The 14,718-nt window shown below is 43.0% G+C and overlaps 1 protein-coding gene across 1 annotated transcript in view; it reads right to left on the reverse strand.

Moving 5' to 3' along the window:
* The window catches only part of PODXL2 (podocalyxin like 2), a 55,510-nt gene that overhangs the window by 1,099 nt on the left and 39,693 nt on the right, over window positions 1-14,718 (reverse strand). The window contains exons 5-7 of the mRNA XM_037135066.2: window positions 3,156-3,312; window positions 2,471-2,532; window positions 17-196 (exon numbers count right to left, since the gene is read on the reverse strand). Of these exons, the coding sequence (XP_036990961.2) occupies window positions 17-196; window positions 2,471-2,532; window positions 3,156-3,312 (399 nt within the window). The remainder of the gene's footprint in view (window positions 1-16; window positions 197-2,470; window positions 2,533-3,155; window positions 3,313-14,718) is intronic.

Here is a 14,718-nt window from a genome sequence, read left to right on the forward strand (position 1 = left end):
CCACCTCCGCACTCACCACATGTTTCAGCTTGGGCAACCGGCGCTGCCAGCAGTTGTAGAGCAAGCCCAGAACAATGATGATCACACAGATGGCACCGATGACCACCAGCACCACAAAGAGCGTCCCGTAGTCACTACGCACCTGGCTGGCCCGGGCGTGGCAGCTACTTGTCATGGAGTAGTTCTGGATGCCAATCTGGGTTTGGAAGGGGCCAGGCTCCTCAGCTGAGGTCCTGGGGTGCCATGGCTCCCACCCCAACATGGGGCCATGGGGTTGGGAGCTTAGGAACAGGGACAAGCTGTGAGGAGGAGCAGCACACTCCTGGCTCCTGAAGCTCCCTTAGGGGCCTGGATCTGTGTTCATGAGTAATTCTCTCTGCCCTATGCCCACCCTGTTTACCTGGGGGCAGCTTCAAGCCTCTCTACCCAAATCTCCATTCCTTGCCTCCCCCTAACATCCCCACCATGGCTGTGATTGACCCTGACCTTGTGACAAAAGTCTGGCTCTAAATCCTCCTAGTTGTGTCTCTGACCCCCACTGAGACTGCCCTCCCATGCTGTCAGTCATGATCCAAACTCAAAAGAGTCCCCACACCTGTCCCACCAGTTTGAAAAAAGGACAAAGGCAGCTGTGATCCCCGTGCCACACATCCTCCATCACACACCACCACAGGCTCAGGCCCCTGAGACACAGCTTCCACCTTGGGGGTAGGGTATTCTAGTATTAACCTGCTCTTCATGGGACACAGATAGTGCAAGGGATGCTGGGGACAGCCCACATCATGGGCCAACCCCAGCTTTTACCTTCCTTTTCCCACTGGAGTGGTCACCAGTGGTATTTACCTGCCGAGCCCCATTCCCGCATTGCTGGTTGTCTTGGGTGGGCCTGCTTTTTCTGGCCCAGAGGCATTGTGCTCTGACCCAGCCCAGCAGATGTTTACTCCATAAATCAGCATCCAGGCAGAAAGGGAGCAAAGAAGGTGAGATACCCTCCTCAGAAGACAGGTTCCAGGGTGAAGGTGTTGTTTCCTGGTACCTGGTGCAGTGAGCTGGGAGTCCCCTTTCTGCAGGTAGTCAGCTCTTCTTTGGTTTCTGTGAATCGCCTGTGTATTTCTAGTACTTTTCTCTATTGACTCTAAGTTATCAAGAGTCAATTTTTTTCTTGATAGAACTTGATAAATTTGCCCACTAATATATTTCCAAAGGCCTGGCATGCCTTTGGCCATGTCAAACAGTATGAAGTATCCATTAAAGCCAGAACAGCCAGGGGCTGGGAGAAGGAGCAGGAAGGTCTATAAAAAAAATGTCAAGGCCAGCCTGTTCCTACCAGCTCTCAGGGTTCAAACACCCTAACGTTCATAACCAGAACAGCCCTTAGTAAAGGCACAGCATCAAGGTGAAAGACCTGAGTCTTGAGTCATTCCAAAGTTACTAGCTGTGCAATCTCAGAGGAGTTAACTGCCCTTCCCTGGGCTTCAGCTCTAATCTTAAATGGAGTACCAAGATTACTCAATAGGGTGCCTTATTTAATGCTCAAAAGCCCTGGGGTGGTGGTAAAGGAACAGAGTACAGTTTGGCACTCAGTAAGCATTCAATAAGCTAGTCAAAAAACCCAGAGCCCCCACAGAATTCACCCCTCAACCTTGTGTGTAGTAGATGAGGAGGCAGGACCACAGCCATGCACAGCTCATCTTTGTTGTCCAATACTGCACAGCCCTCAAGGAGGAAGACTGATGACAGATCACTGAATTTCACAGTAAGTAGAAGGATTTTAGTAGAAATGATGACTGTCCTCAAGAAGGGATGTGGAATGAGGAGCAGGAGGGAATGTGGATCTGCCCCTCCATCAGCCATGGCTCTGCTCCACTCTGTGGGTGGTCAGCCTGTCTCCTCAGCCAAGGTCTCCAGGATGGGCCAGATAGATGTTAGTCAGGTGAATCTCAAGAAGGCCTGGCTGTCTGCTGTGCCCTAAGCCCCACCCCCCAACCCCAGCTGGCCAAGCACTGCCTACTCCCATGGTTTCTGAAGAAATGCCCAGGCCTCTTGTGCTTTCTCCTCTGGTTCTGGAGCCACAGCACATGCTCCTACCCGCCAGGGTTCTGAACAGTTCCTTGGCCAGACATAGTGTTTTTCCCCACTGTCTACCCCAAAACCTCCCACCTACTTGTCAATATGCCCCTCAGAGGTCTCCTCCCCTCTGAGTCCTCTCCTGATCACCACCCACTCCTTGGCCCCTTTCTGCCCTTAGCTGTCACATGCACACTGCAGTTGGTAGTTAAGTGCTCAAACACTCTGTCCCTCCCATGGGAACTGTGTCTTGGGAGACCTGAAAGGAAGAGCTACAGAGCAAGAGTCTATTTTTTTTTTTTGCTCCTTTGCACCACATGGTGCAGGCTGCCCTCCTGTCCTCAGGCAGCCCTGCTCCCACAGCCTTAAGGAACAGGAGAAGGACTCATCCCTGCCCTCTTACCTCCACCAGACTCCTGCGGATATCACCCAGCATGGAAAGGACATCTTGAGTGGGCACCACTCCTGGAGGGAGACATCAGCAGCAGCACAGCCTTGGCCACTGAGGCACTCCCCCTGCACACTCCTGGCCCCTTGGACAGCCTCTGACCTGAGCTTCTTCTTCTAGAGCTCCACTCCCTGGCTCCTGACCCCATACAGATCTCATGGTGCATGCATGACCACTCTCCTCTGCTTGCTGCCCACTGGTTGACTCATTAAGAAAAATTAGTGAGTTCCTACTGACAGTTGTGATACCAGGAGGTCACTTCCACAACTCCTTAAAGCTAATTCTAAACACACCCCTTTTTGTCTCACCATAAAGTGTACAGTACAACTGTCTGGCACCTGTGCTGAAACCACACCTCTTCCCCCTCCTATTCCCAGTGTTCCCACCTTGTTTCTCCTCCTGTTTCCCAGCTTATTGGTACCCACAGACCCTAAATTAGGGAGTCCAAGCAGCACCTCATCTTGCCATCCTAAAAGCCCAGCGCACATCCAAAAGCCTTTGGCCGCACTTCCCCACAGTCCTGCAGGATTGCTCCCATGGCCTTAGGAAACTTCTACAGATTTGGCCTGCCTCCCACTGCTCTCCTGGACCCTCTCACCAGTTATGCCAATACCTGTCCTTGGGTACCCCTCCAGCTCACCCTGCTCGCCCACCAAAGTCATCAGAAGGTGCTGCTCCTTCTCACTGGGCTTGCTCAGGGAGATGTGCCAGTCTCCATGGTAGCTGCTGCCATGGCGGGGTAGCACCTCCTCCACCAGGGCCAGGAGCTGCAGCCCCCAGTGCTGCCGAAACACCTCCTAGAGGGGCAGAAAGAGAGCCTATGCTCAGTGAGGAAGACAGCTCTAATTATTCCTGCCTCTAGTCCCAGCCCCCCTCCAACTTCCACCCACCAGTCAAACACTTGGAAAGACCATCTGGCTATTACAGAGGGGGATGCTCTGGACTACTCAAGAAACTGTAAGCTTGGCCTTCAGGAGGACTATGGGTTTGTTCCCTACAGACATCCAGGTGCTCCTTCCCACCTTGGTTTTGTACCATCAGGAGGCCATGGGACCTGTCCAGGGATACTCACAGGTGAGCTGGGAGAACGCAAATGCCCACATAGGATGACAAGTCCAGGAAGGGGGTTTGTAACATGTGAAGGGGTATGAAAGACTGTTCATGGTGCCTATGTGTATAGTGCAAAGAATGAATATTTTGGGATGTGGCTGTAAAGGGCCAAAAGATGTTCTCATTCATGCAGCCACTAAAGACCGGGAGAAAGGTGAAAAGCAGTCTAACTGTTCTCATTTCTCATCTATCATTGCAGAGATACAGCCCAAATTTGGGGGCCAAGAAAGGTATCTCAGCACTTTAATGATGGTAGTGGCAACCAGAAGAACTAAAGAAATGGTTAAAATGGTTACCCAATCCCCCTGGAAAGCAGGGCTGGGAGCAAGAACAGGGGTATAAGGAGTCTTCTTTCTCATCTTACACTCTCTTGTACTCTAGATTGTCTTGACCTTGTATCTATGTAATTACATTATTTTCTTTTTAAGCAAGAAGCTGGCACTGAGCAGGAATGCAGTGAGTGGCAGGAGTTCAGGCTGGGTGGGGCTGGAGGCCAAGACCCTGCCTCTGTCTCCCAGCCTGCCACTGTCCCTACCTAGCCCCACCTGGAAAAAGACCCTCATTTTGGCTCTGTGGCTGCTGCCCACACTACCTTCCCTGTCCCCCAGCTCCTCTCCAGCAGCCTTCTCCTTCCAGTATCTGGGAAGTCAATAATACCCTGTTCCTGGTTTCCAAAGCTCCCAGCTAGACACCCCTCTGCCAGCTTCTCAGCTCTTTTGAATGCCCTGCTGTGAAGCTGTAAGCCACGTCTGCCATGAGGAAAACACATCCCTCTGGAACCCCTGACACTCCTAATCTCCTTTCTGCTAAAACCGGAGCTAATGAGCTTTCCCTGATGTCATGTCAATCTGAAGGCCACCAGGGTAAAGTCCCTCATTATTGTGGCAAGTGCCAGATTTAGGCTCAAGCCTTGGCACTCAGCTAGCCTAACAAAAACCCAAATGGGTTTTGAATGTGGAAGAAGACTGGTACCTAGAGATCAACATATGCAGTTAGGAGAGCCCTAGTTCCTAAAATGGTTCTTACCACCTTCACGTGTGTATATATAGGGAGTGGGTGCATGTCCACACCTGTCTAAGCAGGATACATGGTGAATGCACTGTGACCCAGCGGCCTCACTGCTTGCAAACAAAATAAAACATAAACAAAAAACCACTCTCCTGCCACCAGCAGTACATCTTCCCATGCCACAGCCCTATACTCCACCACATATGCATGCCTCCCATTTTCCTGAGTCCAATTATCTAGTAAGCCCAGGCTGTTAGGATTAATACCCACATTTTCAGATGGGGAAACCGAGGCTTATAGAAGTGCAATACTTTGCTAAAGGTCACGGAGCTGATAAACAGCAGAACCAAGACTTGAACCCAGATTATTTAGATTCCAATCCAAAGCCAGGGCTTCTCTCCCAGGCCACTAACACTCAGTTCCTACCTACAAAATAAATAGTATATTTTCAGTAAGATATAGTCATCATGGGTGCGTGGGCTTCAGCCAGATAATTCATCAAGCTATATACTTCAATATTTGTGTGTTTTTCTGGATGTATATTGTAAGTCATTACAACTTATCTTAAGTGCAATACACTCATGAATATAAGCTGTCTTCTCTGCTTACTCCTGAGCAGATGATCCTTCTCACAAATCTCACAGTTTGTCCTACTATAGGGGCTCCAGATTCACTGGTATGGTCCTTACAGCAAACAAGAAGGGACATGTCTTTACCTATCAGATCATGTTGACACTTGGCAATATAGTAGATGGAACTGATGAAAGCTCTGCTCTCCTACCCTGGCCTTCAGGAGGACTGTGGGTTTTTTCCCTACAGACCTCCAGGTGCGACCGACTGCTATTCCTCTCTCTCATTTCTATGCTGCATACACATAGAAATACCAGATAAAATACAACAAAACAATGAAGATGTTCTGAAAGCATGACCAGCCTCAAACGCAGAGGAGACAGAAATAGAGGCAACTCAAAGCCACAAGAGTAAGCAGGCATTAAGGTCACAGTAATCCCTGGGTATCCGGGACCCAAATATAGGATCCAGCAGTTGGAGACCTGACTTTCAATGCTCACATGAAGACAGGAAATGTGCTCCTGACCCAGGCAAGGTAGAGAATTAGAGCAGAGTACCAGGATACAGCCTCAAAGAGCAGCCCTTTCAATAAAATGGGGACTTGAAAAACTTCTCTCACCTGGAGAAGCTCTGAGAGGTATGCCATCTGCCTGTGTCCATGGGTAGGAGGAAAAAAGTTACCTAAGATCACTTAAAACCCCCAGGTTTATATTTCATCTAGGGGTGGATTCTAAACTTGTATTCCTTTGCGGTATAAAAAGCCAAGCCAAGAAATAAGATTAAATTTATTCTAAGACTATTAGAACTCCTGAAGGTACTCTGAAATTGCTCTATAGAACTTCTTTCATAACCTGGGGTTCAAGATAAGATCACAATAAATTCTGAGAAATATAGGGGAGTAAAGCACAAATTCAACAGACAAGAGAACTGACATGCCAAGATGTGATGTCATTAAATATGAAAGAGATAAACGATAAGTATGTGTAAAATAATTAAAGCCTTAGCCAGTATGGCTCAGCTGGTTAGAGCATCATCCCATAAATCAAAAGGTCACGGGTTTCATTTCCATTCAGGACACATGCCTAGGTTATGGGTTGAGACCCCCATCAGAGTGCATACAAGGGGAGACCGACTGCTATTCCTCTCTCTCATTGATGTTTCTCTCCCTCTCTCTCTCCATCCCTTTCCCTCTCTCTAAATCAATAAGCATTTTCTTGGGTGATGATTTTTTTAAGGTAAAATAAAGAAGGAATAGAAGCCATGATGAAAGAAGAGGGCAAAATTAAAAAAGAAGAAAGAGATCTGGAATCAAATAGAAATTACAAAGATATAAAAGGTATCTATATTGCACACTCAATGGATGAGTCAAACAGATGATTAGACACAACTGAAGAGAGTTACTAATTTGGAAGCTAGAGCTGGAAAATTACCCAAAATGCAAAACAGAGATTTTAAATACAGAGAAAACATAAAAGTGTGTTAAAGGACACTGTAGATGGAAAAAAAATCCCAATAAACTTCTGATAAGAATGAGAGAAAGGGAATGCTGGGAAGATGGCAACGGAGTAAGATGGAGCTGATACTAGCTCCTGTACTCATGGGTGAAAATCCTGGCAGATTTATAGAGAAACAGCACAATAAACCATCAGTTACCCAGCATTTATGAAATTAAAAGACCAGAGATTGTGACTGATGCCGAAACACCAGACGGCGGCAGAGTCAGCTACTGGAGCTGGGTCTCACACGGCCCCTGTGCTGCCACCAGAGCAACAGGCCTGGGAGCCGGGGAGTCAGGTACAGAAGCCGGACACTCCAAGCCCCTGTGACGGTCCTGGGAGACAGAGGAGTCATGAACCGGAGCGGGGACATTCTCGGCCCTTGTGCCGATGCCTTAGCTACCGGCCTGGGCAACGGAAGGGTCAGTTGCAGGAGCTGGGACACCAAAGGCCCCTATGACGCCACCATAGAGACAGGCCTGGGCCCTGAGGAGCCAGCTACAGGAACCGGGACATTCTCAGCTCCTGTGCCGCTGCCATAGTGACGGGACTGGACACCGGGGAGTCAGGTACGGAAGCCAGGACTTTCCAAACCCCTGTGACGCAACAGAGGAGCCAGCTATGGGAGCCGGGAAGTTCTCAGCTCGTGTGCCACTGCCACAGCGACGGGACTGGACACCGGGGAGTCAGGTACGAGAGTTGGGACATTCTAAGCATCTGTGCCACTGCCATAGAGACAGGACTAGATGCCGGGGAGTCAGGTATGGAAACCAGGACACTCCAAACCCCTGTGACGGCCCTGGGCGGCAGAGAGAGCCAGATATGGGAGCCGGGACATTCCCAGCCTCTGTGCTGCTGCCGTAGTAACGGGCCTGGGTGCTTGAGGAGGTGGCTACTAGAGCCGGGACATTCAGCAGTGGTAGGCGACCAATGCAGGGACCAGCGTGATGACCAGCGTGAGTGTAGGTGGAGATGAAGAACATCAAGAAACTTCAAGGAGTCTGCACCACTGAACTTCACAAGGATCATACCACAAAAGTTTACACCATAAAACCAGGGTTTCAGAACAGATCAATCTTAGAAGCAGAGACTAACAAGAGTCTCAAACAATGGGAAGACAAAGAAACAATCCCCAAATGAAAGAAAGAGCAGAAACTTCAGAAAGAATGTTAGATGAACTAGAGGCTGATCAACCATCAGGTAGTGAATTCAAAGCACTGGTTATTACGAAGTACAAAGAGCTCACAGTGAACTACCAGAAACTACAGGGGAACTATAATGATCTCTCTGCAAACTACAGCCACATCAAAAAGGAAATAGAAACTATCAGCAGGAGACAAGAGAAAATGAAGAACACAATTTCCAAATTGAAGTACACAGTAGAAAGTTTCCAAAGTAGGATAGATGAAGCGGGAGATAGGATTAGTGAGTTGGAGGACAAGGTAGAAAGCATCTCACAGAAAGAGCAAGAAAATGAAAAGAGGCTCAGAAACAATGAAGAGGGATTAAGAGAAATGCAAGACAATATGAAACGTAATAATATCCGAATAATAGGAATACTAGAAGGAGAAGAAGAAGAACAAGGGATAGAAAACGTATTTGAACAAGTAATGAGAGAAAATATTCCTAATTTGATAAGAGAAAAAGTCTCACAGATCCAGGAATCACATAGAGTCCCAATCAAGAGGAACCCAAGGAGGCCCACTTCAAGACACATCATCATCAAAATGCCAAAATTCCAAGACAAAGAGAGAATCTTAAAGGCAGCAAGGGAGAAAAAAGAAATAACATACAAGGGAGCCTCAATAAGGTTAGCTACTGACTTCTCAATGGAAACACTTCAAGCAAGAAGAGAATGGCAAGAAATATTCCAAGTAATGAGAACCAGAGGCCTACAACCAAGGCTACTTTACCCAGCAAGGCTCTCAATCAAGATAGATGGCCAAATAAAGAGCTTCCAAGACATAGAAGTCTAAAAGAATATGCCTCCACCAAACCAGCTCTACAAGAAATACTAAAAGGACTGCTTTAAGGGCAGGAAGGATAAGAGGGAGACAGAGAGGAACACAGGTACAAAAATGGCAATGAATAAGTACCTATCAATAATAACCTTAAACGTAAATGGATTAAATGCTCCAATCAAAAGACACAGAATAGCTCAATGGATAAGAAAGCATGACCCACACCTATGTTGCCTACAAGAGACCCACCTCAGGACAAAAGACCATCACAGACTAAAAGTGAAAGGCTGGAAACAAGTTTTCCAAGCAAACAGACAAGAACAAAAAGCTGGGGTAGCAATTATCATATCGGACAAAATAGACTTCAAAAAAAAAAAGTCCATAAAGAGAGACCCAGAAGGTCACTTCATTATACTCAAGGGAAGAATGAACCAAGAAGACATTAACATTGTAAACATATATGCACCAAACATAGGGGCACCCAAATATATAAAGAAAATCTTAGAGGACTTCAAGAAAGATATTGACAGCAACACAATTATAGTAGGGGATTTGAATACCCCACTATCAAAAATGGACAGATCTTCCAAACAAAATATCAACAAAGATATTGCGGCATTAAACAACACCCTAGATGAAATGGACTTAACTGATATATATAGAGCCCTTCATCCCAAAGAAGCTAAATACACATTCTTTTCAAATGCACATGGAACATTTTCAAAGATAGACCACATGATAGGACACAAAACAAGCCTCAAAAAATTCAAGAAAATTGAAATTATACCAAGCATCTTCTCTGACCACAAGGGACTGAAATTAGAAACTGACACCAAAGAAAAAAACCCAAAGCACCCAAAAACATGGAGACGGAATGGTATGCTACTAAACAACGAATGGGTCAAGAATGAAATTAGGGAAGAAATCAAAACATTTCTGGAAACAAATGAAAATGATCTCACAACAACCCAAAACTTATGGGACACAGCCAAGGCAGTCCTGAGAAGGAAGTTTATAGCAATACAGGCCTACCTAAAGAAAACAGAAACATTTCAAACAAACGACCTTACTCTACGCCTGCAAGAACTCCAGGAACAACAACAAAGACAGCCCAGAGCAAGCAGAAGGAAGGAAATAACCAAGATTAGAGCAGAATTAAATGACATAGAAACTAAAAGCACAATTCTAAGGATCAATGAATCCAGGAGTTGGTTCTTCGAAAAGATAAACAAAATACACAAGCCTTTAAGTAGGCTCATCAAGAAAAGGAGATAGAGGACACAAATAAACACAATCAGAAATGAAAAAGGAGAGATTACAACTGATACCACAGAAATAGAAGAGATTGTAAGAAATTACTATGAAGAACTGTATGCCAAGAAATTTGAAAACCTAGGGGAAATGGACACATTTCTAGCAAAATACCATCTTCCAAAACTCAGTGAAAAAGAAGCAGAAAATCTAAACACACCAATAACAGCAAAAGAAATTGAAGCAGTAATCAAAAAACTCCCATCACACAAAAGCCCTGGACCAGATGGGTTCACAGGAGAATTCTACAAAGCATTTAAGAAAGAGCTAACCCCTATTCTCCACAGACTATTCCAAAAAATCCAGAAGGATGGAAAACTCCCAAATTCTTTTTATGAAGCCAGCATCATCTTAATTCCAAAACAAGATAGAGACACAACAAAGAAAGAAAACTTCAGGCCAATATCACTGATGAACATAGATGCTAAAATTCTCAACCAAATATTGGCAAATCGCATCCAACAATATATCAAAAAGATCATACACCATGATCAAGTGGGATTCATCCCAGGGATGCAAGGATGGTTCAATATTCGCAAATCAGTAAATGTAATACATCACATAAACAAAAGCAAAGACAAAAATCACATGATCATATCAATAGATGCGGAAAAAGCTTTTGATAAGGTACAATACCCATTTATGATAAAAACACTCAGCAAAGTGGGAATACAGGGAGCATTTCTCAAAATAATAAAGGCCATATATGAGAGACCTACAGCCAATATCATACTCAATGGGAAAAAGCTAAAAGCTTTTCCACTAAGATCAGGAACAAGACAAGGTTGTCCACTTTCATCACTTCTATTCAATATAGTATTGGAAATTCTAGCCACAGCGATCAGGCAAGAAAAGGAAATAAAAGGCATCCAAATAGGAAAGGAGGAAGCAAAACTGTCACTGTTTGCAGATGACATGATAGTGTACATGGAAAATCCTATAGATTCTACCCAAAAACTGCTCAAACTAATTAATGAGTTTGGCAAAACAGCTGGTTACAAAGTCAATATCCAGAAATCAAAGGCATTTTTGTATACTAATAGTGAATCAGCAGAAGCAGAAATAAAGAAAAAAGTTTCATTCGATATAGCAAAAAGAAAAATAAAATATCTGGAAATAAACCTAACTAAGGAGGTAAAAAACCTGTATGCAGAAAACTACACAGCCCTGAAGAAAGAAATCAAGGAAGACACAAACAACTGGAAACATATACCTTGTTCATGGATTGGAAGAATTAACATCATCAAAATGTCCATACTACCCAAAGCAATATACAGATTCAATGCAATACCTATTAAAGTACCAATGGCATATTTCACAGACATAGAACAAACACTTCAAAAATTTATATGGAACCATAAACAAGCCCGAATAGCAGCTGCCCTTTTGAGAAAGAAGAACAAAGTAGGAGGGATCACAATACCTGTTATCAAACTATATTACAAGGCCACTGTAATCAAAACAGCCTGGTACTGGCATAAAAACAGGCACATAGACCAATGGAACAGAACAGAGAGCCCAGAAATCAACCCAACTCTCTACAGTCAATTAATATTTGACAAAGGGGGCAGTAATATAAAATGGAGTAAAGATAGCCTCTTCAACAAATGGTGTTGGGAGAACTGGACAGCTACATGCAAAAAAATGAAACTTGAGCACAGACTTACACCATACACCAAAATAAATTCAGGTGGATAAAAGACTTAAATGTAAGTCGTGACACCATTAAAGTCCTAGAGGAAAACATTGGCAAGAAAATCTCAGATATTTCACGCAGCAACTTCTTTACTGATATGTCCCCTAGAGCAAGGAATGTAAAGGAAAGAATAAACAAATGGGATCTCATCAAAATAAAAAGTTTCTGCATGGCTAAAGAAAACAGTATTAAATCAGCAAGACAACCAACTGTATGGGAAAACATATTTGCCAATGATACCTCAGACAAAGGTTTAATCTCCAAAATAGACAAAGAACTTACACGACTCCACTCTAGGAAGACATGGAACCCAATTAAAAAATGGGAAAAGGACTTGAACAGACACTTCTCCAAGGAGGACATACAGAACATTCAGAGACACATGAAGAGATGCTCAATATCGTTAGCTATCAGAGAGATGCAAGTTAAAACCACAATGAGATACCACTTTACACCAGTCAGGATGGCTATCATAAACAAAGCAGCAAACAACAAATGTTGGAGAGGTTGTGGGGAAAAGGGGTCCTTAGTTCACTGTTGGTGGGAGTGCAGACTGGTACAACCATTATGGAAAACAGTATGGAATTTTCTCAGAAAAATAAAAATCGACCTGCCTTTTGACCCAGCAATTCCACTGCTAGTATTATATCCTAAGAACCCTAATACACCAATCCAAAAGAACCTATGCACCACAATGTTCATAGCAGCACAATTTACAATAGCCAAGAGTTGGAAGCAACCTAGGTGCCCATCAGTAAATGAATGGATCAAAAAATTGTGATACATATACACCATGGAATTCTATGCAGCAGAGAGAAAGAAGGAGCTACTACCTTTTGCAACAACATGGATGGAACTGGAAAGCATTATGCTGAGTGAAATAGGCCAGGTGCTGAAAGACAAATACCATATGATCTCACCTTTAACAGGAAGCTAAACAACAAAACAAACAAGCAAGCAGGAAAAAAAAAACCAAAGACACTGAAATAGAGAACAAGGGGATAGTGACCAGAGGGGAGAAGGAAGGGAAGTTAAGGGGAAAAGGGGGGAGGGATTTGGAGGAACAAATAGGAAGGACACAGGGATGAGAACTAAGGGGGGTGGAAATGGGAGGGAGGTGGGGAGCAAGGGGTGTGGGGGGCTGGGATGGGAAAAATAGACAAAAAACTGTACTTGAAAAATAACTAAATAAAATTTAAAGAATAAGAATGAGAGAAAACTGGGAATCTGGTAATGTCTAACAAACTACATATGCAATCTTAGTTCTAACAATTTACTCTGAATATACATCCCAACAACACTAAAATACATGCACACATTATTCACTGCAGCAATGGAATTGCAGAATATTGGAAACAACCTCAATGCCCATTTGAAGGAAATTTGATGAATTAACTGTGGTACACAAACATAATGGAGTTATTATTCAGTTGTAAAAAATGATAAAGCATGATCTCATAAACTGACATAAAGCGATTTGCAGAAATATTGTTAAGGGGAAAAAACAAAATGCAAGAATATTGTTAAGGACTGAGTTGTGTCTCTCTTGAATTTATATGTTAAAGTCAAGTCCTAACTTCCAGCACATTAGAATGTGACTGTATTTGGAAACAGTTCCTTTAAAGAGATAAGTTAAAATGAGGTCTGTAGAGAAAGCCCTAATCCAATGACTGGGTTTTTGTTGCATTTTTATATTTTGTTTTTGTATTTTTACAAAAGGATATTAGGACATAGATATGAACAGAGGAAGCACCATATAAGGACACAGGGAGAAGATAGTCATCTATAAATCAATGAGAGAGAGAGAACTCAGGAGAAAAAAACCTGCCAACATTTAATCTTGGACTTTCAAATTCAAATATAAATAGTATGCCCTTTTTTCTGTAACAAAGAAAGAATAAATTATACATCTGCATATTTCAATAAAAAGGAACTCAGGAAAAATAACCAGAAACTTATGACTGGTTATCTAAGGGGAATGGGTGGGGGTAAAAGAGATATGGGGGAAAATGGTGTTTCTCTAAGTATACATTTGTATATCATTTAGTTATTTAGAACCACAGTATTGTTTTACATACTCAAAATTTGTAAATTTGTAAAAACAAATAAATCAACAAGGATGAGAAAAAGAAACTAAAATTAGACACAAACAAAAACAAACCTAACTATGTTTCAAATGTATAACTACACCAAAAGGTGGGAAAAGCACTAACCTATGGTATCTTAGGTAAAATAGGAGAGGCCAGTGAGTCAGCATTGCTTTTTCTAGATTGTGAGGATCAAATTCTTCAAACTGAAGCTCTAACTTGCAAGACTTAACCTGTAAGACTATGGGCACTTTCTCCCTATCTTTTTCTGAAGATGTGTTTTCTGTATGGCCCCATCATTTTTTATACACTACTATTACTCTTTGATCATGTCAAGGTCATTAAACACGAAGAAAGACTGAGGAACTGTTGTTCCAGATTAAAGGAAACCAAAGAGATATGACAACCAAATGCAAGGCATGATTCTGGATTAGATTTTGAACCAGGAGGAAAAAAGCTAAAAAATGTAGTACTGGACCACTGATAAAATCTAAATAGGGTCTATAGATTATGGTTTTATGTCAGTGTTAATGTCCTAATTTTGATAATTGTTCTGTGGTTATCAAAAATCTTATTCATGGAAATACAAACTAATATACTTAGGGTAGGAGCAAAAGGGAATGATGCCTTCAATTTGCTCTCAAATGGTTTGAGAAATTGCTAGCGATTAGTGAATCTGGATGAAGGATATATGGATTTCTTTGTACTATTCCTTCTGTAAGTTTAAAATTATATCAAAATTAAAAACTACAAAATAAACATGAGAAAGACAGGCATTTTTACATAAATAAAGGCCGAGATATCTTTGCAAAAATAATTACTAAAGGGTATATTGGATTGGCAAAAAAGTCTGTTTGTTTTTTTTTCTGTACAATGGCTCTAGTAGCACTTAGTTGTCTTTAACTTCATACAAAACAATTCTGTTAGATTGTACTGTGACAGCTGTCATCTCAGCATATATATT

Source organism: Artibeus jamaicensis, unplaced genomic scaffold (assembly GCF_021234435.1).
Source record: "Artibeus jamaicensis isolate MK-2021 breed Jamaican fruit bat unplaced genomic scaffold, CSHL_Jam_final contig_558, whole genome shotgun sequence".
NCBI classification, from domain to species: Eukaryota; Metazoa; Chordata; class Mammalia; order Chiroptera; family Phyllostomidae; genus Artibeus; species Artibeus jamaicensis.